Source organism: Ambystoma mexicanum, chromosome 11 (assembly GCF_040938575.1).
Source record: "Ambystoma mexicanum isolate Mex_15411 chromosome 11, UKY_AmexF1_1, whole genome shotgun sequence".
Classification (NCBI taxonomy): Eukaryota; Metazoa; Chordata; class Amphibia; order Caudata; family Ambystomatidae; genus Ambystoma; species Ambystoma mexicanum.
In genome coordinates, this window is record NC_090934.1 from 78,823,213 (window position 1) to 78,850,860 (window position 27,648).

Genomic DNA, 27,648 nt, shown 5'->3' on the forward strand with positions numbered 1-27,648 from the left:
ATTAGCCAATATGCAGACAGTGACTGCTCATTTGCAGATCATTCAGTCCCACCATTATCCAATATGCAGACAGTGGCTGCCCATATGAGGAACATTGAGTCCCACCATTAGCCAACATGCAGACAGTGGCTGCCCATTTGAGGAACATTCCATCCCACCATTAGCCAATATGCAGAAAGAGGCTGCCCATGTGAGGAACATTCAGTCCTACCATTAGCCAATATGCAGACAGTGACAGCCCATTTGCGGATCATTCAGTCCTACCATTAGCCAATATGCAGACAGAGGCTGCCCATGTGAGGAACATTCCATCCCACCATTAGCCAATATGCAGACAGTGACAGCCCATTTGCGGATCATTCAGTCCTACCATTAGCCAATATGCAGACAGTGGCTGCCCATATGAGGAACATTGAGTCCCACCATTAGCCAATATGCAGACAGAGGCTGCCCATGTGAGGCACATTCCTTCCCACCATTAGCCAATATGCAGACAGAGGCTGTCCATGTGAGGAACATTCAGTCCTACCATTAGCCAATATGCAGACAGTGGCTGCCCATGTGAGCTACATTCAGTCCCACCATTAGCCAATATGCAGACAGTGGCTGCCCATATGAGGAACATTGAGTCCCACCATTAGCCAATATGCAGACAGAGGCTGCCCATGTGAGGAGCGTTCAGTCCCACCATTAGCCAATATGCAGACAGTGGCTGCCCATGTGAGGTACATTCAGTCCCACCATTAGCCAATATGCAGACAGAGGCTGCCCATGTGACGTACATTCAGTCCCACCATTAGCCAATATGCAGACAGTGGCTGCCCATATGAGGAACATTGAGTCCCACCATTAGCCAATATGCAGACAGAGGCTGCCCATGTGAGGTACATTCAGTCCCACCCTTAGCCAATATGCAGACAGTGCCTGCCCATGTGAGGTACATTCCATCCCACCATTAGCCAATATGCAGACAGTGGCTGCCCATGTGAGGAACATTCAGTCCCACCCTTAGCCAATATGCAGACAGTGCCTGCCCATGTGAGGTACATTCCATCCCACCATTAGCCAATATGCAGACAGTGGCTGCCCATGTGAGGAACATTCAGTCCCACCCTTAGCCAATATGCAGACAGTGCCTGCCCATGTGAGGTACATTCCATCCCACCATTAGCCAATATGCAGACAGTGGCTGCCCATGTGAGGAACATTCCATCCCACCATTAGCCAATATGCAGACAGTGGCTGCCCATGTGAGGAACATTCCATCCCATTATTAGCCAATATGCAGACAGAGGCTGCCCATGTGAGGAACATTCCATCCCTGTCACGCCCTTTCGGAGACGGTGGTCCGTGTGGCATAAATGGACCTTAGGACGGCGGGTGTCGGCCATCTTTACTCTCAAGATGGCCGCCGCAACCAGAGCTGCGGGTCTAGTCTCTGCACAACCCGGTTTCCAGGAAGTGCTGTCTCCCTACCCGAGAGTAGGTATATCTGTTCCCGAGTGCAGCACAGAGTTGCGTTGCTACTCCGCTAGCACAACGCTACGTAATTTCGCTCCTAGGTTCCTTATACTATTGAGATACATTTCATTTCAACATTCTAATTCTTTCCTGTTCTGTTTTCCGCCTTTTTAGTGCAGCCCCCCCGTCCTCCCTGTCTCCCGATTCTACGGACTTCGTCCCTCTCTAACCCAAGTCTGCCTTCCGGTTTCGTTCCGGATCGCGGTAAGCTTATCCAAAGTTCTCCGGGTTTTCGGTTCCCGTCTCTCCTTCCTTCCCGGCTCACTATTCTCTCCTCTTTCGCATAGTTACAGATTCATATCACCCTGGCATTACGACTGTCCACGCAAGACTCTGCTCCATCATAACAGTTCCTAGCTCCGTCCTACTAGTCTATCAGGTAAAGATTTCCCCGTGGATTCCCGTCATTCTTTCTTGCTTTCCCACGATTTCTCATCTATCCTCTTGTATATTCATAGAAGTATCCTGAGGCTGACTGGCACCTATTCCCACACATCGTTCCTGTTTAGGGGTAATTTCAGTACTCTAAATCTTACATCTCCACTACTCACTTACCTGTTGATACTTACCAGTCTCTTTCTCTTTCAAGACGAACGTCCTTCGGACTGCACCTGAACCTCCGTCTGCAGACTGAAGATACCATACCGCTACCTTCGGCACCGGGTTTTCTTCCCCAGAGGGTTTCCCTGGGATTCCTTCTCCTCCCTGGTTTTTTTATCTAGGGGGGGAAGAAGTACTTGGGAGGCTTTTCACTTTCATCTCTCCGTCTGAAGGAAGAGGAGTCTTCCCCTGCAGGAAGGTGCCAGTCATAGGAGGAGGAGTAACAGAAGTAACGGTGAGTCCTTGGGGTAACCTGCCAGATATTTCAATTAGATGTAATATGATGAATCTCATCATTTATGACAATCCCACCATTAGCCAATATGCAGACAGAGGCTGCCCATGTGAGGAACATTCCATCCCACCATTAGCCAATATGCAGACAGAGGCTGCCCATGTGAGGAACATTCCATCCCACCATTAGCCAATATGCAGACAGTGGCTGCCCATGTGAGGAACATTCCGTCCCACCATTAGCCAATATGCAGACAGTGACTGGCCATTTGCGGATCATTCAGTCCCATTATTAGCCAATATGCAGACAGTGGCTGCCCATATGAGGAACATTGAGTCCCACCATTAGCCAATATGCTGACAGAGGCTGCCCATGTGAGGAACATTCCATCGCACCATTAGCCAATATGCAGACAGTGACTGCCCATTTGCGGATCATTCAGTCCCACCATTAGCCAATATGCAGACAGTGGCTGCCCATGTGAGGAACATTCCATCCCACCATTAGCCAATATGCAGACAGAGGCTGCCAATGTGAGGAACATTCCATCCCACCATTAGCCAATATGCAGACAGTGACTGCCCATATGAGGAACACTGAGTCCCACCATTAGCCAATATGCAGACAGTGGCTGCCCATATGAGGAACACTGAGTCCCACCATTAGCCAATATGCAGACAGTGGCTGCCCATATAAGGAACATTGAGTCCCACCATTAGCCAAAATGCAGACAGAGGCTGCCCATGTGAGGAACATTCCATCCCACCATTATCCAATATGCAGACAGTGACTGCCCATTTGCGGATCATTCAGTCCCACCATTAGCCAATATGCAGACAGTGGCTGCCCATATGAGAAAACTGAGTCCCACCATTAGCCAATATGCAGACAGTGGCTGCCCATATGAGGAACATTGAGTCCCACCATTAGCCAACATGCAGACAGTGGCTGCCCATTTGAGGAACATTCCATCCCACCATTAGCCAATATGCAGAAAGAGGCTGCCCATGTGAGGAACATTCAGTCCTACCATTAGCCAATATGCAGACAGTGACAGCCCATTTGCGGATCATTCAGTCCTACCATTAGCCAATATGCAGACAGAGGCTGCCCATGTGAGGAACATTCCATCCCACCATTAGCCAATATGCAGACAGTGACAGCCCATTTGCGGATCATTCAGTCCTACCATTAGCCAATATGCAGACAGTGGCTGCCCATATGAGGAACATTGAGTCCCACCATTAGCCAATATGCAGACAGAGGCTGCCCATGTGAGGCACATTCCATCCCACCATTAGCCAATATGCAGACAGAGGCTGTCCATGTGAGGAACATTCAGTCCTACCATTAGCCAATATGCAGACAGTGGCTGCCCATGTGAGCTACATTCAGTCCCACCATTAGCCAATATGCAGACAGTGGCTGCCCATATGAGGAACATTGAGTCCCACCATTAGCCAATATGCAGACAGAGGCTGCCCATGTGAGGAGCGTTCAGTCCCACCATTAGCCAATATGCAGACAGTGGCTGCCCATGTGAGGTACATTCAGTCCCACCATTAGCCAATATGCAGACAGAGGCTGCCCATGTGACGTACATTCAGTCCCACCATTAGCCAATATGCAGACAGTGGCTGCCCATATGAGGAACATTGAGTCCCACCATTAGCCAATATGCAGACAGAGGCTGCCCATGTGAGGTACATTCAGTCCCACCCTTAGCCAATATGCAGACAGTGCCTGCCCATGTGAGGTACATTCCATCCCACCATTAGCCAATATGCAGACAGTGGCTGCCCATGTGAGGAACATTCAGTCCCACCCTTAGCCAATATGCAGACAGTGCCTGCCCATGTGAGGTACATTCCATCCCACCATTAGCCAATATGCAGACAGTGGCTGCCCATGTGAGGAACATTCAGTCCCACCCTTAGCCAATATGCAGACAGTGCCTGCCCATGTGAGGTACATTCCATCCCACCATTAGCCAATATGCAGACAGTGGCTGCCCATGTGAGGAACATTCCATCCCACCATTAGCCAATATGCAGACAGTGGCTGCCCATGTGAGGAACATTCCATCCCACCATTAGCCAATATGCAGACAGAGGCTGCCCATGTGAGGAACATTCCATCCCTGTCACGCCCTTTCGGAGACGGTGGTCCGTGTGGCATAAATGGACCTTAGGACAGCGGGTGTCGGCCATCTTTACTCTCAAGATGGCCGCCGCAACCAGAGCTGCGGGTCTAGTCTCTGCACAACCGGGTTTCCAGGAAGTGCTGTCTCCCTACCCGAGAGTAGGTATCTGTTCCCGAGTGCAGCACAGAGTTGCGTTGCTACTCCGCTAGCACAACGCTACGTAAGTTCGCTCCTAGGTTCCTTATACTATTGAGATACATTTCATTTCAACATTCTAATTCTTTCCTGTTCTGTTTTCCGCCTTTTTAGTGCAGCCCCCCCGTCCTCCCTGTCTCCCGATTCTACGGACTTCGTCCCTCTCTAACCCAAGTCTGCCTTCCGGTTTCGTTCCGGATCGCGGTAAGCTTATCCAAAGTTCTCCGGGTTTTCGGTTCCCGTCTCTCCTTCCTTCCCGGCTCACTATTCTCTCCTCTTTCGCATAGTTACAGATTCATATCACCCTGGCATTACGACTGTCCACGCAAGACTCTGCTCCATCATAACAGTTCCTAGCTCCGTCCTACTAGTCTATCAGGTAAAGATTTCCCCGTGGATTCCCGTCATTCTTTCTTGCTTTCCCACGATTTCTCATCTATCCTCTTGTATATTCATAGAAGTATCCTGAGGCTGACTGGCACCTATTCCCACACATCGTTCCTGTTTAGGGGTAATTTCAGTACTCTAAATCTTACATCTCCACTACTCACTTACCTGTTGATACTTACCAGTCTCTTTCTCTTTCAAGACGAACGTCCTTCGGACTGCACCTGAACCTCCGTCTGCAGACTGAAGATACCATACCGCTACCTTCGGCACCGGGTTTTCTTCCCCAGAGGGTTTCCCTGGGATTCCTTCTCCTCCCTGGTTTTTTTATCTAGGGGGGGGAAGAAGTACTTGGGAGGCTTTTCACTTTCATCTCTCCGTCTGAAGGAAGAGGAGTCTTCCCCTGCAGGAAGGTGCCAGTCATAGGAGGAGGAGTAACAGAAGTAACGGTGAGTCCTTGGGGTAACCTGCCAGATATTTCAATTAGATGTAATATGATGAATCTCATCATTTATGACAGTTAGCAACGCCCAAAAAGTTAAAGTTTAAGTTAAGAATCATTACTTAGTCTCTGGTTGTTATCTGAGCAGGTTATCTCAGGGGTTCAGTGTTACAAGGCGTTATGGACGCCTCTCAACAACAACAATTAGTCACTGCAGTACAGGCGTTGACGGCTGAAGTACAGGCTTTAAAACAAGAGAATGCCTATCTTCGGCAACAGGTAGGCAGGGTCCCTAGCTGTTCTGAGATACCTCCTGGGCCGATTCCAGGGGGCTTATACGATGGTAACCCTCATAAACTTAAGGCTTTTATAGAGGCTTGTACCGTTCAGTTTTCATTCAAGACAGCCTTTTTTCAGAGCGACCGTGATAAGGTAGGACACATGATAGCCAATTTATCAGGTCCCGCTTTAGCATGGGCCACGCCTCTGGTTACTACTAATAATGCCTTGTTAGATTCCTATCCTGCCTTTTTGAACAGTCTTAGAGCCATTTTCAGCCGTCAAGAAATCACGGTTTCAGCCCAAGAACAATTATTGGATTACAAACAGGGATCTCAAGATCTATTATCCTATATCACCAATTTTAAGCAGTTAGCAGCTGGCACGTCTTGGGCAGATGATGCTCTGATCACTATCTTCCGTAGAGGATTAAATGAAGAGTTAAAGGACGAGATCTCCCGAGTACCCCGACCTCCAAATTTGGCAGAATTAATAACCATGGTCATGCAGATGGACTACCGACTGCAAGAAAGATTAAGGGAACGACGTCGCTGCCGTTCTGTGAGACAACCCATAACATTCACTCCTAGTTTAGGGAAATCTCATACGGAAGAACCCATGCAGATAGGGTCTATCAGAGGTCGTCTTACTCCCGAAGAGCGCAATAGACGTCGGGTCAAGGGTCTGTGTATGTATTGTGGGTCCAAGGAACACGCAATTCGAGACTGTCCTCTCATCCCAATCAAACGACAGGGAAACGCCATTACCCAACCGCAAGGGGAACCGCGGCTAGGGAATCAGTAGTAGGTTCCTCATCCTCTATGATACCGTCACAAGTAACAGAGATCCCCGACCATACTATGTTGGCATTGCAGGTCCAGATCAGATGGGGAGATTCGGATCCCATTCTGGTCACAGCCTTAATAGATTGCGGGGCCGCGGGAAATTTTGTTGATACCCTCTGGAAGACCACTCATAATATACCATGTTCAGTTAAGACCTTGGCAATTCCAGTCGAGTCGGTGGATGGTAGTCCGTTAACCTCAGGACCCATTAAGGAACAAACCATAACTTTACGGATGAATATCTCCTCCCATCAAGAGTCTATTGTCTTTGATGTAATCCGAACAGCTCACTATCCAGTAATTCTAGGGTTACCCTGGCTTCGTGCTCATAATCCTTACATCAACTGGAAAGCGGGTACTGTTTTTTTGGGCTCTGAACATTGCTTGACGCACTGTCTGTTGGATGGAGCGATCGGGTTTCGCCCCACTATCTCCATGCTGGAAAATTCAGGTTCCGTCTCTATGTTGAACCAAATTCAGGAATTGCCCCTCGAATACAGACAATTTCAAACGGTCTTCTCGGATTCGGAATATGCAGAACTACCTCCACATCGGAGGGATGACTGTGCTTTGGAACTAGTTCCTGAGGCACCTATTCCTTTCGGCCGCATGTACGTCCTATCGGGACGGGAACGTGAGGTTCTTATGGAATATCTGCAGAAGAATCTTCGTAATGGTCTTATTCAAGAATCCACCTCACCAGCTGGAGCTTCCTTATTCTTCATCCCCAAGAAAGAATCTACGGAACTCAGACCATGTATCGATTATCGGGGCTTGAATAAGATCACGGTCCCTGATCGCTATCCCATGCCTCTCATACCAGACATACTCGAAGCCGTTAAAGGAGCCACCATCTTTACAAAACTGGATCTCCGCGGGGCTTACCATCTCATCCGTATACGAGCTGGCGATGAATGGAAAACGGCTTTCCGTACTCCTTTGGGACATTATGAATACAGGGTAATGCCTTTCGGCCTGTCCAACGCCCCCGCGGTCTTCCAACGCTTTATGGACCACCTGTTTTCAGACATTCTTCTTCACACCGTTATTGTCTATTTAGATGATATTCTGGTTTTCTCTACCTCTCCATCAGAACATCGTCAGCACGTAAGAGAAGTCCTACGGAGACTTCTTAACAATCACCTCTATTGCAAATTAGAGAAATGTGAGTTTCACAGAAACCAGGTTGCCTATCTAGGATACATTATTTCGAATAATGGGGTAGCCATGGACCCTAGGAAAGTTTCAGCTGTTACTGATTGGCCTAGGCCGGTGTGCATAAAGGATCTGCAGAGATTTCTAGGATTTACAAACTTTTACAGACGTTTCATCCCACATTATTCTCAAGAAATACTCCCTCTGACAGCTCTTCTTAAAAAGAATGTACGATTCTTTTGGTCAGAGGAGGCACAACTAGCTTTCGAGAAACTGAAGGAACGTTTCCTCACAGGACCCATTTTGATCTCCCCAGATCAGGCCAAGAGATTCATCGTTGAATCTGACGCTTCTCATCAGGCTCTTGGGGCCGTTCTGCTACAAGAAAACGACCACGGAATAGAATGTCCTATAGCCTATCTTTCAAAGACACTGGGCCTCATTACGACCCTGGCGGAAATCCACAGACCGGACCGCGATGGCGTACATAGCGTTTCCGCCATTGCACGAGGGAGCAAAGTGCGGCTAATCACGACCCATCGGGCACGAGCCTCACGTCATGGCGGAATCGGAAAGTCCGCGATGGCGGAAATGACCCCAAAACGCCCCTTACCGCCGCCGTACGCTGCACCAGGTGCAATACCGCCACCCATCTTTGCGGTCACCGTAATGAGCGGTCACCGTAATGAGCGACCAACGCAAATTACGGCCACCGTAAAAGTAGGGAAAGGGAAGTAAAAGCATGTAGCCGGAACGGGAAACAGCACGCCGCACAACTATAAAATCCGAATCCCAACACAACCATTAAAAATCCGACCCTGACACACATCCCAACCCGTTAGCAACCCCAGTTAAAAAAATAAATATGGGAAAGGTAGCCAAGAAAGCGTGTGATCGCAAGCGGCAGGTCCACTTCTCCCGAGAGGAACTGACCGTGCACACCGAGACCCTACAGGAGAATGCCGCCGTCGTCTTCTCCAGTCAAATGACCAGGACAGCCCTTGCCAACATGAAGGCCATATGGGCCCTGGTGGCACAGCGCGCAAGTGCGGTGGGGACAACACCCCGCACGCCACAGCAATGTCGCATGCGGTGGGACGACTTGCGGATCCGCGTACGCAGCATACTTTCTGCGAACAGGCACATCGGCACAGCTACCAGGGGGGGATCAGAATCGCCCATCAAGTTGACCCCCTGGGAGGGAATCTGCGCCTCCACCATAGGAATGGAGAGCATAGAGGGAGTCGGAGGGATGGAGAAAGGAGTGCCGACAACCGGAGAATCAGGTAGGTTGGCCAAGAGAAACAATGCGAAATCCACAAAGCACGAACATGTGCAGTACCATGTGACCCCATAGTGCAATACATACTTTGCCCTGACAGCGCACTCTAAAAGTCTGAATAAATTAACAAATCAATCAAAAAGCCAAAAACACCCCCAACATGTGCAGCATGCACCCCCTAACGGCAGGCAGCCAAATGAATGCATCCTCAATCCACACGAAAATGAGACCACCTCCTAGGCCCAGTCCCAAATCACCCTCATGTACCACCCCAATGCATGTGATACGTTGCCATTCCAAATCCCACAGACCCATAACTAACGCTCGCCCCTCTTTACTCCACCACAGGGTCTGATACCAACGACGAGCTGCAGGACACCCCTACCAGCACGCCTGCAAAGAGGGCCAGGACCAACCTCCCAAGAGACTCCACCTCAGGTGCAAGGATCAAGACACGGCAGCAGCAGGAATCAAGTGGCAGCACACTGGAGGGGACTGCAACAGGCACCCCAGCAGCCAGCAAGTCCACAACACCAGCACCAGAGGTCCCCCCAAAGGACGTATCTGATGGCACTGCTTCTGGTGGTAGCAGCACCATAGGTGACACAGCTGTCATGCCAGCATGCTCCGATACGGAAAACAGTGCTGGCGACGTAGGTACCATCCATGACCTTTCCCAATCCCCTTGCATGTTCCATCCCCTACACCATGACGAAACCACGCAGGGGCACCCTGAAGACGACGACTGGCCAACCCCCACAAGTCCAGTGCCAGGCAACATGTGTTGAGCAGCCCCTCTGTCACACCACCGCAAATGTCCATGGCCCAGCAGAGGCAACAGTCCCTCGACCAGCTGATCGAGCAACAGCAGGAAGTGGCCACGCTACTCAAGGACCATGCAAATGAATGCGGGGGTTCTAGGGCAGCCATGGAAACATCCACCGAGACACACAAGGCACAAATAGAGAAAAGCAGTGAGAGCCTTCATCTTCAGGTGCACGCAGTTCAGCGTCAGTGGGCATGGTTGTAGTCCTCCTCATGCTGGTCCTGTGGGTTCCGGATTGGTGTCAGGAACAATCTCCTCAGCGGATACCCGGCATCACCTATATGAGACAGATAAGGGGTGTCAGTGGAATGATAGTGCTAATTGGCCCCCCCACCCCTTCCTGCAAGATAAATGACGCATCAAATGGGCCACGATGTCATGCATTGAATGAGACTCACCGAGTAGCCAGGATCTGTGCCCAGCGTGTCGCTCCATGTAGCGGGGTATTCTTGAGTTCCTTAGGACCATAGAATCATGGGTGGATCCTGGAAATCTGGCACAACAATGCGTGAAGATCTTGTTCGCGTCACACACCATTTGCACATTCATGGAATGGAACTGTTTCCGGTTGCGGTACTGGGCCTCCATGGCAAGTGGGACAACCAATTCAACATGGGTGCAATCGATGGCACCGATGCAACCCGGGATGCCGCCAAGTGCATGGAATCCAACTTCCGCGTTGGTGATCTCCTGGGCCGTGCGTGGTAGTGGCTGTGCTGGTGGCCCTTGCTGCACCAGCCTTCCCATCCTCCTCCTCCTCCTTCTCCTCCGTCTCCCCTGTGCGGCCGGATGTTGTACCTGTTGTTGTTCGTCGTCTACTTCCGGTTGAAGTACTTGCAGTGCTATCTGCTCCCCCAGGGCCAACATCGCTAGTGCAGCCGGTCGCATTTTGGAGTGGTAGTGGTCGTGGGAGGTGCTTGGGTCTGCTATATATGTGCTGTCGGCCTGTATGGCTTCCACCTGTGCTGATTGAATGAATCTGTGGCAGATGCAATCCCTTCTGGCCGAGCACGTCCCGCCCGTAAGGCTGCATATGGCCGCATGGCATCTTGGGATTGCAGTCATGTATCGAATCCCGATGACAGTGTGATGTACGTTGTAAGATCATTTTGCTATGCTCACATTTTTACACATGCAGTATTTACTATCGCAGGCATACTTGTGGGGACTCAGTGGTATGTAGGGCTCGATCAACGGAGGACCCTCATGCAGCACAACTACGAACTTCACCGACGGGCGTGGCCTCCCAATCGTGATAGCAGCCAGTTACCATTATCACACACAGCCGCACTAGATTGATATATTAGTGGATGCAGGCGTTCACAGACGCGTTTTCGGGCGTAATGTTGCAAAATAGGAATTCGAAGGACAGCGTTCGTGGTCTTGTAGTAGCGGCGGGGATACGCCCACAGGTCTTGCTGGAAATGTAACGTTCTCTTGTAGAATGTCCTTGGGACAGGGCCCATAACGAGCAAGCAATGAATGATATTCATTGAATGGCATGCGCAAGAGCGTAGTGGCCGATAAGGCAGGACGTTTAATAATCCATGTTGCCACACAACACTGAAGATCCTGCCAGGTGCACAGTGATTTTTGCAGACTGCATTACGCACAGACGCAATGGAAGCTTCTAATATTATGTGAGTGAATATACATGCGATTGCATGGCGGGATGAGGGAATGATGAATGGATGCAAGGAAACAGACGTTGGCAATGGTGTATTTACCCCTGTTGTCTACATAATGAATCGCTGCTACTTTAGGGGGGTATATGTTCCGTTGGAGTGGCCGTGCATGCATATGGGTGTGTATTCTGTGTGTGTCATGAGGTGTGTGATGCATCAGGAGTCCCGTTATGCATTCGGTTGATTTGTCTTTCTTTCGGGTGTCAGGTATCTGGTGCCCTTTTGCAGATGCCATCTGTACGCCACTCCTCCAGATGGATTTTACCCTCGACACCTGCAGCTTCGGGTGAATCAGTGGAGCAGCATTACGATCTTATGGGACGATCGCCAATGGGCCACATGCCCTTACGCAGTACTGGTGGCTAGGTGTGACATTTCGGCCTTTCAGCTGGACTAGTGCCTGCCTCATGGGACGGACCTGCGGTTCTTGGCCCTTCCATGTTGCCTTTTGGGACGTCGATGTAGGCCCTGTGTGACATGAAGGGACAGGGCGTCACACAAGTGGAAGCTGGTCTATTGTAGCGGATGCGGACCGCGGTGTTGATGGATGTTCTGGTGTTATTGTGCATTTTTGTGCTGTCCCTTTGTCATTTGGATGTCCATTTATTATATCATTTCACTTTCACTACGTGTTGCGTAATTCATTGCTGGTGATGTATCTATTTCCTATTAGTGGCGCTATGTTTCGTGGGTTCATCTGCATTTGTTGTGTTCCGCATTCTGTGTTGCGTTGCGTGGTACTGTACTGGCAGCGATTTCCTGCGTGGCACTGTATGGTGACGGATTGGGCGTGATTGTGACTGTTTGCATGATGTGCTGCTCATGGGAGGGGGATTAGCTTTTTGCCAACTGGTGCCTGTCAGCCAGGTGGATTGGTGGGATGATGGGATTATCAGTATATGGATGGTCACAGGTGCCTGTGTTTGCGTGCGTTTGTTGGAGGGGACTGGGGTCATGTCCATTGGAATTGATTCTGTATTCGTGCCATCTGTGTCCTGCAGCTCCTGTCGGACCCTCTTGTGATGGCCTGGCTGCTCAGTTGCTCTGCCGACTTGTGTGGTACGTGCTTCTGCTGATGGTTGGTTTTTTAACTGGCAAGAGTACAGGGCTGGTGCAATCTCCGTCAGGATACTGCTTTGGGGGTTGCCTTGCGCTGGTGGCAAGCGATGGGGGACTACTGTTGTGGTGTGTCATGTATTCTTGCTTTTCATTTTGGTGTCCTTGTACCTTCACATGCCTGTGCTGCTTCAGTACGGCTATGGTGGCATGCCGTGCATGGATGGCCACTCACGGGGCGCTTTGAGCCCCTGCATGCATTTCTACGTTGGCATGCATGGGTGAATTGTAGTTTTCACTGGTTGCATGGTGTGAGTACATTGCGCCTGCCAGGAGTTGTGCAATGTGGCCAGGGAGTGGAGTACAGGCACTCAGTGGGCCATTTACGGTTGGTTCACGATGCCGTATTTCTCGCCATGGCGGATTGGTACTTTCCGCCGTCCTTGATGGCGTTCAGTACATGTCCGCTAAGGTCGGAATTCGCGTACCATTGCGCCATGGCGGTCATTCCGGTTTTGCAGGGCGCGCGTGCGCGTACTTGGTGCAGTTAGCGTTGCCGTTCACTGCGGTGTCGCTAATGGCATCGTACTTTACGGTGACGGGTCATAATCGCAACGAGCGGTATTCGATGGCGGTATTGCATTTCCGCCATCGTTTTTCCATTTCCGCCAGGGTCGTAATGAGGCCCACTGTCTCCCTCTGAAATAAATTATTCAGTACTAGAAAAAGAACTCCTAGCTATAAAAAGGGCATTTGAAGAGTGGAGACACCTACTTTTGGGGGCAAGACACCCAGTTGAGGTCCGGACTGATCACAGTAATTTACGCATCCTGCAATATGCTCAAACGCGAAATAGCCGACAGGCACGTTGGGCACACTTCTTTTCACTGTATGAGATTGTTTTCACCTTTATTCCCGGAAGAGTCAATCTCAAGGCTGATGCCTTGTCTAGAAAGGATTATAACTGCTCTACGCCTTTCCGAACCGAGCCTCTGTTTCCCAGAGCTACATTCGTGCAGGTGGTTACCACATTCCTACAAAACGTGGCTAACTCAACTTTGCGATATATCCAGTTGAATCCACAGTTTCTGGCAACCTGGAAACTTACCTTGGTCCAGGGTTGTGCCTATAATAACAAGATGCTCTTCCTTCCTTCGAGCGAACTACGGAGAACGGTTCTGAATCTTTGTCACGACTCTTACCTGGCCGGTCACAGAGGGGTGGCAAATACTAAAGAGCTGGTCCGGCGTAATTTCTGGTGGCCGGAAATGACTCGAGACATCATAGATTACGTTTCCGCTTGTGCCATCTGCTTGCAAGCAAAATGCCCGCGATCTGCCCCTTCGGGTCTTCTCTCAGTAATGCCAGTCCCTGACCGTCCGTGGCAAATGATTTCCACAGATTTTATTGTCGATCTGCCACCCTCAGACGGTTGTACAGTAATCATGGTCACAATCGATTACTTCACTAAATTGGCACATTTTGTTCCACTTCCACGGATTCCTACTGCAGCCCAGATGGCAAAGGTTTTTCTTTCACAGATTTTTTCTCTTCACAGGCTTCCAGAGACCATCGTTTCTGATCGAGGTTCACAATATACGTCTCGTTATTGGCAGCAAGTATGCAAGAGTTTGCATATCTCCCGAGCGTTGAGCTCAGGTTTCCATCCACAGACGAATGGTCAGACGGAACGTCTAAATCAAACCCTTGAGGGTTATTTGCGTTGTTACATCTCCTCATCACAAGATAACTGGTGTTCCTTGTTGCCTTTGGCGGAATTTGCATATAATAACTCTCGACACTCGGCCTTGGGGTTCAGTCCTTTCTTTTGCTCCTACGGATATCACCCTCAGTGTTTTCCCAGCGGCCCGGTCTCTGCATCTAGGTTTCCCGATGTGGATCTTCTCATCAATGCTATTCAGATGGGACATCGGACAGCCAGGACCTCTCTTCTAGAGGCCCAGGCCCGTGTCAAACGCTCTGCTGATAGACGTCGCACTCCAGCTCCGGATTTGGTGCCAGGGGATGTTGTTTGGTTGGCTTCTCGATTCTTACCTCGTCATCTGGTGCCGTCCAAGCTGTCCCCGAGATATTTCGGTCCTTTTCAGGTATTGCAACGGATGGGCTCGTCTGCTTACAAGCTCAAGCTCCCTCAGTCTTGGTCCAGGATACATCCGGTGTTCCATGTGTCGCAATTGAAAAAGGACGTGGTGGATCGTTTTTCCCGAACGCGGATGGGTGTACCCCCTCCTGTCATCACTCCAATGGGTCCCGAATATGAAGTTGCTGGTATTTGTGATTCTCGTCTTTTTCGGGGACGTTTGCAGTTCTTGGTTGACTGGAAAGGGTACTCCTCGGCTGATCGCTCTTGGGAACCTGCATCGGCTGTTCATGCTCCAGCTCTGGTCCGCCGATTTTTCCGGTCCCATCCGACTAAACCGGGTGGCCCGGGGCATTTGAGGGGGCATACTGTCACGCCCTTTCGGAGACGGTGGTCCGTGTGGCATAAATGGACCTTAGGACGGCGGGTGTCGGCCATCTTTACTCTCAAGATGGCCGCCGCAACCAGAGCTGCGGGTCTAGTCTCTGCACAACCCGGTTTCCAGGAAGTGCTGTCTCCCTACCCGAGAGTAGGTATATCTGTTCCCGAGTGCAGCACAGAGTTGCGTTGCTACTCCGCTAGCACAACGCTACGTAAGTTCGCTCCTAGGTTCCTTATACTATTGAGATACATTTCATTTCAACATTCTAATTCTTTCCTGTTCTGTTTTCCGCCTTTTTAGTGCAGCCCCCCCGTCCTCCCTGTCTCCCGATTCTACGGACTTCGTCCCTCTCTAACCCAAGTCTGCCTTCCGGTTTCGTTCCGGATCGCGGTAAGCTTATCCAAAGTTCTCCGGGTTTTCGGTTCCCGTCTCTCCTTCCTTCCCGGCTCACTATTCTCTCCTCTTTCGCATAGTTACAGATTCATATCACCCTGGCATTACGACTGTCCACGCAAGACTCTGCTCCATCATAACAGTTCCTAGCTCCGTCCTACTAGTCTATCAGGTAAAGATTTCCCCGTGGATTCCCGTCATTCTTTCTTGCTTTCCCACGATTTCTCATCTATCCTCTTGTATATTCATAGAAGTATCCTGAGGCTGACTGGCACCTATTCCCACACATCGTTCCTGTTTAGGGGTAATTTCAGTACTCTAAATCTTACATCTCCACTACTCACTTACCTGTTGATACTTACCAGTCTCTTTCTCTTTCAAGACGAACGTCCTTCGGACTGCACCTGAACCTCCGTCTGCAGACTGAAGATACCATACCGCTACCTTCGGCACCGGGTTTTCTTCCCCAGAGGGTTTCCCTGGGATTCCTTCTCCTCCCTGGTTTTTTTATCTAGGGGGGGGAAGAAGTACTTGGGAGGCTTTTCACTTTCATCTCTCCGTCTGAAGGAAGAGGAGTCTTCCCCTGCAGGAAGGTGCCAGTCATAGGAGGAGGAGTAACAGAAGTAACGGTGAGTCCTTGGGGTAACCTGCCAGATATTTCAATTAGATGTAATATGATGAATCTCATCATTTATGACAATCCCACCATTAGCCAATATGCAGACAGAGGCTGCCCATGTGAGGAACATTCCATCCCACCATTAGCCAATATGCAGACAGAGGCTGCCCATGTGAGGAACATTCCATCCCACCATTAGCCAATATGCAGACAGTGGCTGCCCATGTGAGGAACATTCCGTCCCACCATTAGCCAATATGCAGACAGTGACTGGCCATTTGCGGATCATTCAGTCCCATTATTAGCCAATATGCAGACAGTGGCTGCCCATATGAGGAACATTGAGTCCCACCATTAGCCAATATGCAGACAGAGGCTGCCCATGTGAGGAACATTCCATCGCACCATTAGCCAATATGCAGACAGTGACTGCCCATTTGCGGATCATTCAGTCCCACCATTAGCCAATATGCAGACAGTGGCTGCCCATGTGAGGAACATTCCATCCCACCATTAGCCAATATGCAGACAGAGGCTGCCAATGTGAGGAACATTCCATCCCACCATTAGCCAATATGCAGACAGTGACTGCCCATATGAGGAACACTGAGTCCCACCATTAGCCAATATGCAGACAGTGGCTGCCCATATGAGGAACACTGAGTCCCACCATTAGCCAATATGCAGACAGTGGCTGCCCATATAAGGAACATTGAGTCCCACCATTAGCCAAAATGCAGACAGAGGCTGCCCATGTGAGGAACATTCCATCCCACCATTATCCAATATGCAGACAGTGACTGCCCATTTGCGGATCATTCAGTCCCACCATTAGCCAATATGCAGACAGTGGCTGCCCATATGAGAAAACTGAGTCCCACCATTAGCCAATATGCAGACAGTGGCTGCCCATATGAGGAACATTGAGTCCCACCATTAGCCAAAATGCAGACAGAGGCTGCCCATGTGAGGAACATTCCATCCCTCCATTTGCCAATATGCAGACAGTGGCTGCCCATGTGACGTACATTCAGTCCCACCATTAGCCAATATGCAGACAGTGGCTGCCCATGTGAGGTACATACTGTCCTACAATTATCCAATATGCAGACAGTGACTGCCATATGAGGAACATTGAGTCCCACCATTAGCCAATATGCAGACAGAGGCTGTGCATGTGAGGAACATTCAGTCCTACCATTAGCCAATATGTAGACAGTGGCTGCCCATGTGAGGAGCGTTCAGTCCCACCATTAGCCAATATGCAGACAGTGGCTGCCCATGTGAGGTACATTCAGTCCCACCATTAGCCAATATGCAGACAGAGGCTGCCCATGTGAGGAGCGTTCAGTCCCACCATTAGCCAATATGCAGACAGTGGCTGCCCATGTGAGGTACATTCAGTCCCACCATTAGCCAATATGCAGACAGTGGCTGCCCATGTGAGGTACATTCAGTCCCACCATTAGCCAATATGCAGACAGTGGCTGCCCATGTGACGTACATTCAGTCCCACCATTAGCCAATATGCAGACAGTGGCTGCCCATATGAGGAACATTGAGTCCCACCATAAGCCAATATGCAGACAGAGGCTGCCCATGTGAGGAACATTCCATCCCACCATTAGCCAATATGCAGACAGTGGCTGCCCATGTGAGGTACATTCAGTCCCACCATTAGCCAATATGCAGACAGTGGCTGCCCATGTGAGGTACATTCAGTCCCACCATTAGCCAATATGCAGACAGTGCTGCCCATATGAGGAACATTGAGTCCCACCATTAGCCAATATGCAGACAGAGGCTGTCCATATGAGGAACATTCCATCCCACCATTAGCCAATATGCAGAAAGAGGCTGCCCATGTGAGGAACATTCCATCCCACCATTAGACAATATGCAGACAGTGGTCGGCCATGTGAGGTACATTCAGTCCCACCATTAGCCAATATGCAGACAGTAACTGCCCATGTGAGGAACATTCCATCCCACCGTTAGACAATATGCAGACAGAGGCTGCCCAAGTGAGGTACCTTCAGTCCCACCATTAGCCAATATGCAGACAGTGACTGCCCATGTGAGGAACATTCAGTTCCATCATTAGCCAATATGCAGACAGTGGCTGCCCATGTGAGGTACATTCAGTCCTACCATTAGCCAATATGCAGACAGAGGCTGCCCATGTGAGGAACATTCAGTCCCACCATTACCGCAATATGCAGACAGAGGCTGCCCATGTAAGGAACATTCAGTCCCACCATTAGCGAATATGCAGACAGTGGCTGCCATGTGAGGAATATTCAGGCCCACCAATAGCCAAAACGCAGGCAGTGGCTTAGATGTGAGGAGCATATATGCCTGCCATTAGCTCATATATACGCATCAGCTGCCCACGTGCAGAACATAGAGGCCTACCATTAGCCATTATAGTGGCAGCAGCAGAAGAGCCCATGAGAAACAGAGAGTACTACAAACAGCCAATGTGCAGACTGAGGCAGGGCCTATGAGGAACAAAGATCTCCATCATCCTTCAATGAATAGATAGCATAGTAGACCCCGAGGAACATAGCGCTCTACGAGCAGCCAATATACATGGAGCAGTCAAGCCTATGGAGCACACATATCTCCACCATTAGCCAATATCCAGACAGTGCCGGGGCCTGTGACTAGTAGAGAGTTCCACCATCAGGCAATATACAGACAGTGCCGGGGCCTGTGACTAGTAGAGAGTTCCACCATCAGGCAATATCCAGACAGTGCCGGGGCCTGTGACTAGTAGAGAGTTCCACCATCAGGCAATATCCAGACAGTGCCGGGGCCTGTGACTAGTAGAGAGTTCCACCATCAGGCAATATCCAGAGAGTGCCGAGTCCTGTGACTAGTAGAGAGTTCCACCATCAGGCAATATACAGACAGTGCTGGGCCCTGTGACTAGTAGAGAGATCCACCATCAGGCAATATACAGACAGTGCCGGGCCCTGTGACTAGTAGAGAGATCCACCATCAGGCAATATCCAGACAGTGCCGGGCCCTGTGACTAGTAGAGAGATCCACCATCAGGCAATATCTAGACAGTGGCAGGACCTGTGACTAGAAGAGAGATCCACCATCAGGCAATATACAGACAGTGCCAGGGCCTGTGACTGGTAGAGAGATCCACCATCAGGCAATATCCAGACAGTGCCGGGCCCTGTGACTAGTAGAGAGATCCACCATCAGGCAATATACAGACAGTGCCGGGCCCTGTGACTGGTAGAGAGTTCCACCATCAGGCAATATACAGACAGTGCCGGGGCCTGTGACTAGTAGAGAGATCCACCATCAGGCAATATCCAGACAGTGGCAGGACCTGTGACTAGAAGAGAGATCCACCATCAGGCAATATCCAGACAGTGGCAGGACGTGTGACTAGAAGAGAGATCCACCATCGGGCAATATACAGACAGTGCCAGGGCCTGTCACTAGTAGAGAGATCCACCATCAGCTAATATTCAGACAGTGGCAGGACCTGTGACTAGTAGAGAGTTCCACCATCAGGCAATATACAGACAGTGCCAGGGCCTGTGACTAGTAGAGAAGTCCACCATCAGGCAATATACAGACAATGCCAGGACCTGTGACTGGTAGAGAGTTCCACCATCAGGCAATATCCAAAGAGTGCCAGGGCATGTGACTAGTAGAGAGATCCACCATCAGGCAATATACAGACAGTGCCGGGGCCTGTGACAAGTAAAAAGTTCCACCATCAGGCAACATACAGACAGTGCCAGGGCCTGTCACTAGTAGAGAGATCCACCATCAGGCAATATCCAGACAGTGGCAGGACCTGTGACTAGAAGAGAGATCCACCATCAGGCAATATACAGATAGTGCCGGGGCCTGTGACTAGTAGAGAGTTCCACCATCAGGCAATATACAGACAGTGCCAGGGCCTGTGACTAGTAGAGAAGTCCACCATCAGGCAATATACAGACAGTGCCGGGGCCTGTGACTAGTAGAGAGATCCACCATCAGGCAATATCCAGACAGTGGCAGGACCTGTGACTAGAAGAGAGATCCACCATCAGGCAATATACAGACAGTGCCAGGGGCTGTCACTAGTAGATAGATCCACCATCAGGCAATATACAGACAGTGCCAGGGCCTGTGACTAGTAGAGAAGTCCACCATCAGGCAATATACAGACAATGCCAGGACCTGTGACTAGTAGAGAGTTCCACCATCAGGCAATATACAGACAGTGCCGGGGCCTGTGACAAGTAAAAAGTTCCACCATCAGGCAACATACAGACAGTGCCAGGACCTGTGACTAGTAGAGAGTTCCACCATCAGGCAATATACAGACAGTGCCAGGGCCTGTGTCTAGTAGAGAGTTCCACCATCAGGCAATATACAGACAGTGCCAGGGCCTGTGTCTAGTAGAGAGTTCCACCATCAGGCAATATACAGACAGTTCCAGGGCCTGTGACTGATTGAGAGATCCACCATCAGGCAATTTCCAGACAGTACCATGGCCTGTGACTAGTAGAGGGTTCCACCATAAGGCAATATACAGACAGTGCCAGGGCCTGTGACTAATAGAGAGATCCACCCTCACTACCACCTCAAGCTTCTTAGATGCTTTTTTCCTTTCCGCTCCTACCCCAACAGACTCGCTGCTGTTATGTCTATTGTTATGTCAAGACTGGACTATGCCAACTCCTTACACTGACTTACGCTGGCTCCCGGTAAAACAAACAATTGCCCTGAAAACGTTAGCTTTGACTCACAAATGCCTGAACAACAATGCCCCTCCTTGCCTCTCTTCGCGCCTCACAGTCCATTGCTCTTCCCGTCCCACCAGATCAGCCCAAACTCACAGCCTATCCCTACCCAGATTTAAACTCCAAAAAGCGGGTGGTGTGAGCTTCCCCGTCCTAGCTTCCAAACTGTGGAACACTCTGCCAACCCACTTAAGAATTGAACCTTCGTTCCTAAAGTTCAAGAACAACGCCAAAGCTTGGCTGTTCACCCAGTAAGCATGAGGTTTCATCATGCTAGCCTAGCCGTCTACCTGCAACATATCCGACTTGTGTACATATGCCACACTGTTTCAATCATAACTTGTAAATGCTGTATTTGTATATAACCTGTAAATTTGTACTTGTGTATAACTTGTAAATTTGTACTCGCGTATAACTTGTACATTTTGTATTCTTGTATACTTCTGTTGTAACCTTTACCTAAGATTATGCGCCCGGTTGCCCACGGGCCTGGTGCGCTTGACAAATAAACTAAACTTCAAACTTCAAATTTTTACCTGGGAGCACCGGCATATCAATTTATTAAACTCCAAAGAACCCAAAACGCTTCCAAACTCCTCCTCGTCCTGGGACACATAGACCACATCTCACCTGCTCTCCGCACCCTCCATTGGCTTCCATTATGACGAAGGGCCACCTTCAAGACCCTTTGTATTACCCACCAAACAGTGCACAAGACCGGCCCAAGGTAGCTACAAGAGAACATAAAATCCCATCTCGCACCCTAAGATCAAGCACTTCCCTCATTCTAGTGATTCCAACCTCTAATTCTGTCAGGATCGGAGGATCCGCCTTCTCAACCTTGGCCCCAACTCTGTGGAACTCACTCAATCCACATATTCGACACACTACATGGCCACCCGCAAAGCTCTAAAAATCTGTCTCTTTCCATAATCCGGAGTAAGACGATCTAAGGCCTGCAACCATCTGTCAATTGTTCAAGAGTTCCCCGGCAATGACGCCACTGAATGTGCCTATTAAGTCACTAATAAGTTTACTCTGAAAGCTGCAATCGTAAATGCGCAATTGAAATCCGGAATAGTGAGCTTGTTAGATCAAAACCTCCTCCCAGCCGCTCACCTCTCCGATCACTATGCTCAATCTCTACTCTACACTGACACAATATAGAGCGCAGCTTCACCCCTCGATCAATTTCGGCCTAGCTGCTCACAACAATACTTCATGAACACCTCAACATTCTGATAAAACGCAGATATACCCCACGAAAATCGGCCTAGCTGCACACATAAGCATCCCACGCAGGCCTAACAGAGCCAGACCCCAGTCTTGGTGTCCATCCGCCAGGCTGCACACATTCAACTGATATCAAATACCACCCACCTAATGCTAGGAGGCAGCTACCATCAGGCAATTGCATCAGCTGCACACATAACTGGTGCACCCAAGCACCCTATGAAACCTCACTCTCTCCACTGACCTGGACTACGGTCCCCGAGGGCGTTCAACCCACCAGCGCTTTGAGGTCATACCAATGATATATAGAGTGCTATATAAATTCCAAATAACATAACATCAGGCAAAATCCAGACAGCAGCGGGCCCAGGAAGAACATAGAGCCCCCACATCATAAATCATGCAGCGAGTGGGATCTATGGGGCTAGCAGGAGTGAACTAGGAACCAACAGATACCCTGGAAATAACTTCCCAAGTGGCTCCATATTATACATTTTCAGCAAACTCCACCCTTTTCTTAGGATCAATTTGGTAAATAAAATAGTTTACCACGCAAAGGAGAACCCGGGTGCAGAGGCCTACTGGTTCATTTCCAAAGATCCCTTTAGGCCAGTCAACCCCTGGGGGCTATAGAGCCATGTAGCCAGAGTGGCTAATCAGGACCACAGAGGTCAACTGGAGTGAGGGGAGAGGGTTGGGGGATGCACATAGCGCTCCATAAATTGGCGATTTAGTGGAGGTGCCGTGGATGATAGAGCTCTGCCATTCACTGGTGCGATGGGTAGAGTGGTGATAACAACCGAAGACCTCTGATATTAGTCAGTAACCAAGAAGAAAATAAAATGTATCACCAAAAGGGGAAGAAAGACCACTGAATCCTATGACCCATCAAGTTAAAAAGATGTTGTACACCATTAAAGCCTTCAAGCAACCAGTGACCACCATTGCCCCCACTGCAGTAACTGTAAGGCGGGAAACATGGTTTATGTGAGTATTTCGAATGACATTTTTTCGAATGCAAATATGTCGAAAACATTTCGTTTAAAAAAAAATGTGAATGTTTCTTTTTTTTTCTTTTTTTTTAATGGGGGGTTCCCCACAAAAAACCCCGTTTTTTAACACTTTTTTTTAACTTACAAAACCCCCAAAAAACGTATTAAATAAAAAAAATATACATTCGAAAACAATTTTTCAACGAAATGTTTTTGACATATTTGCATTTTGAAAAAATGCATTCGACATAATGACTGGATACCGGGAAACCATTGGCCATAGTATCTGCCCATGGATCATGTTACAAGCAAATGTACTGTACCAGGTCCCTTTAGTAGGACATAGTACAGTCACTGGGGTCTAGGACAATCAATGTATCAGGTCACCAGCCAGTGAATATAGGGGCCACAAAACCCATGTGGTCAAGCTTCCAGACCATGCTGGGTATGAATTTATCGCGTGTGGCTTAGGACCTGATTCTCAGAGGGTTTTCCTGTGGGATTGTCCCATTATAAAATACTTCTGTGAATCAGGCCCTTAGTGTTCAGGACCCTACAAGTAGGGGGGCTGTGAAAGCCTCAAGTCCTGCCATCAAACAGGCGGTCCCATATCACCATGTGTTTATACAGTTTTGGGGAAATGTAAACAGGCCACTTGGCCATTGGCAATAATGATGTCACGTCCTTCTGCCACTGAAGTGTTGCATGCACTTTGAAACAGTAAATGATCTGGCCGGTGGCACATGTTTTCTAATATGTGACAGTGGTGCCTTTTAGAAATGATAAAGCATTGGTCTCATGGGGATGAGCAGATTTGCATGAATACAGTTCTGTGGTTGTGAAAGCCGCCCAGTGGCAAATGCAAAATACAAAATGACTCATGAATGCAAGGATATCGTGTTCAAAGGAGGCAGTGACATACCTTCTCGGTTACTACAATCTGCCCCCTATAGTGGGCATTATTCAATATAGCTCTGGAAAGGTGAGAGGTACATCTCAAGGTCAGGTGACAAGGCATCCAATATTAGTGACAACGGTGATACATACTCTTGGAGCTTTGGGTACCAAGACCCCCATATTGGGAGTAATGACCTTCCAACATGGTCAACCTGGCCTAGATAGCAACCAGCCATTGACTCATAGGGTCCTCCCACACTCATTCTGCCAAATGACGCAGCACATGCAGAATGACAAATAAGCCCTTGCACCAAAATAGCCAATTGCCACAAGAGGAACATTGGCCAAACGCTAGCTTACTATGGTGAAATGTGAGCAACCAAACGTGAACTGATTGGTCCAGTAATGCTTACCGTATTTTACTGGGATCAGCACGAGGCCTCACCCTAAACCTAAACGTGCAAATAGCCAGGAAGGCCCTGGACTCCATGGGGTATCTTATAACCAATTACAACCAACATCCTACCAAGGAGGTGCAGGGAACCTTAGGTCAAGCATGTGTCCCGCTTCTCAAAGTAACCATGCACTCCCATTGACTGAGCGTCACTCACAAACATTGGCACACAAGCAGCTCGGGAAATCGTATTTTTGAAAGGGTTGCATGAGGAAGGAAAGCAGAAATACTTCAAGAAATAGCATACTTGAGCCTCCTCAGATATGCTCCCAGTCAATGCCTTTGGGATACTCTCTGGGGGCAATGAAAGCTGCCTGAGTGGCACTGTTTCTGGTTGGCTGTCCGTACCCCACACTATGACCTGAATGTGTGCTCCCAGTGGTCGTATGATGCCCCTTACCTGCAGGTAATGATATCCCCTGTCTTTGGCCTTGGCCTCCTGGAGCATCATCGCCTTTTCCTGGTTCCCTCCGGAGCTTGGATATGCTTCCCGTGCTTGGCTGACGGTCATGGTGTGCCAGGCGCTTCTCTTGAGGGTCTGACCATCCAGGGACATGGACATCCCGGCACATGCCAGGCACTTCCCCTCTGCCCCACTCTTTAAACTCTTCAAGGTTAAGTCTCTGAAGGCACTTTCGGGGGTGTCCACACAATACTGGGTGCCCTGGTCCACCGCGTGTCGGCCCGAGACCATGAAGCTGCTGTCGCTGTCCAAGTTGTCATCTGAGCTCCACCAGCCTGTTATCTTGGTTCGGTGCCTGGAGTCCATTTTACGATCTTTGCTTTTGCTCCTCTTACTGTGCCGGGACTGGTGGTGGTGGTGGTGGTAGTCGGCGCCACGGGGGTCCATCTTGGTGCCGTTGTATTCCCTTTTAGAAGGCGCCTCCAAGGAGTGGGACTTGGCAAAGAGCTTTTGAACAGAGTGGACCAAGTGGCGGATTCGACTGGGACTCTCGCTGCGTTGCTCTGAGGTGCTGGTCCTCTGATACTGGAGGGTGTGGAACCCGTCATGGTGGAGGGGGAGCTGTTTCTCAAATTGGTCCAAGAGGTTGGGCGGCAGGCGGTTGATCTTGCTGGAGGGGTGCCCCACCGCGGCCATACATTCATCGCAAGAGTCGTACTGCTGCTGGTTATGGTGCATTCTGGGGAAAGTGCTGCTGCTGGCGGTCAATGGTTCGGGCATGCTCAGCGGCCCGCCTGGGCACTCGAAAGGGACGGCCGCGCTCCGTGCGGAACAGTAGTGGTGGTCCAAGGAGCAAGACTTGGAAGGGCTGTGGGGATAGGCCTGCCGGGGGTCCTGGCCGTGGTGCGCGTAGTCCAGGAGTTGGTCACAGTCTTCGGGAATGCAGCGACATGGGTGCCCTGTACAGTGCTGAGATTGGGTGCGCTCTCCATGATATCCTTTCATGATGTCAGCACGGCAAAGGTGACTGCTTCATGGCTCCAGCCACTGGCCACGGACGACCTAGCAAAGAAACAAGAGAGTCTTAACAAACCATGACATACAGGGGGCAACACACAACTCAAGAGGGCAGATACGCAATTCATGCACAATTCATAGTTTAGGGGTGGAACAATGAGAAATGTCTGATTAGCTCTCAGCAGCAAAGTTGGAGCCCACATTATCATGACTAGCTAAGACATTTGTCTACAGTTCAGCAGATGAAGCATTGTAAATCAAGGACGCTTTTTAATGCCCAACACCATGGGGAGATGGATCCTAGCCCCTTGTAAACCTTCACAAAATATCCCAGTGCCCGTGTGGCCAGCTCAAGAGGTAAACGCCCAGACATGGGGCCAGCCTGCACTTTGCAAGTTTGAGTCCCTCCGCAGGCCTGACTCAGCTTTTCATTCTTCCAGTGAAGTACAGATGCGGAGTAATCCTAATACCTGTTAATAAAGTGCCTCGAGTGGGAGGGAACAGGTATGGCACGCTGTACAAGAACACAAAATATTAATTTGGAAGAAAAAAAAAAGATGAGTGAGTCCATGGATGTAGCTCTCAGCTAAGATTTGCACTATTCAAAAAGGGCTGGGAGGGACACAGGCAGGAGGTAGCACTCGCCAGAGGATAAATCCGGAGGCCATGTTCAGAGCTGACGGCCCGACAGCCCTGTGTGTAGTCTGTGGCCCACATTGAGTTGATACATTCTGTGTTTCTTATCAAATAAACTATTAAAGGATACGAGCAGACCAGAGCCAGAGGGAATTCGCATATCTTCCGTAATCACTTGTAGGAGCTTTAAAGGCTTCCAGAAGGATAGCAAAAACGTGGCATAGAAACCAGTCTAGGGTTTACACAGCCCTGTGCTACAGCTAGAAGGGACTGTTATTACTCAAATGAGTTGCAATCGCTGTGCCCTGTGTTACTACTTTCAACCCAGCTCAGTTAAATACGCTTCCTTTTCCAGGGTGCCATAAGCACCCCGATTCCATATAATGGCATCATTTCCGGGTCCTCAGACCTTGATCCTCTGCAGGTCGTTCCCCGCTGATCAATGCAATCAGTAAACCTTTCCATCCAGAGCAGGCCTTTAACTAATCAACTATTAAGTTGAGTCATTATTCTTATGTGTTGCTCCCCGTGGTATAAGTAATGTGTCCGGATACGTGTACATGTTCATTCCACTGCTTTCTTTTGAATAGGGCCAGACTAATTGCTGTTGCTATTTCCCACCTCTGCTTGTGAACACCTTTCACAATGTGTTCCATGCTGCTGCAGTTCAATAGGGCAGGTTCCCTGCAGCTATAGGTGAAAGCAAGTTTATAAAGCAGGAAAGGGGCAGCGCTGTTGCCTATTACTATCTGCCATCGAGGGCTGTCTTAGTGAATACTGCACGCATGCGCATTCGCTTTCAAGAACATTTGCCAAGCTAGCGAAACCCCCGTGACAAGCAATTTTCTGCACTCCCAGTATTTACTATCGAGGTTAATACACATAGCATTTATTTCTTCCCCAGTAAGTGCTTGTCATCGGTCATCTGTTACAATAGTTAGAAGGCTGGGCGGAATTGGGCCATAAGAGCAGACTGCACCCCCACGTTATGAATGTGCCTCTCCCCCACAACCGAACAGACTGAGCTTCTGGTGAAGGGGGCGAGTTGCAACCTCCACATTACAAAATACGGAATACAGGGAAAGATATTTTGTAGCATGTTATGTA

General features: G+C 49.5%; 1 protein-coding gene across 7 annotated transcripts in view; it reads right to left on the reverse strand.

Moving 5' to 3' along the window:
* DLGAP3 (DLG associated protein 3) overlaps window positions 1-27,648 on the reverse strand; it is a 1,860,282-nt gene that overhangs the window by 642,159 nt on the left and 1,190,475 nt on the right. For all 7 annotated transcript variants that reach the window (XM_069622569.1, XM_069622570.1, XM_069622573.1 and 4 more), the window contains one exon: window positions 24,886-25,950. In XM_069622569.1, coding sequence (XP_069478670.1) covers window positions 24,886-25,893 — 1,008 coding nt within the window. In that variant the 5' untranslated portion in view covers window positions 25,894-25,950. The remainder of the gene's footprint in view (window positions 1-24,885; window positions 25,951-27,648) is intronic.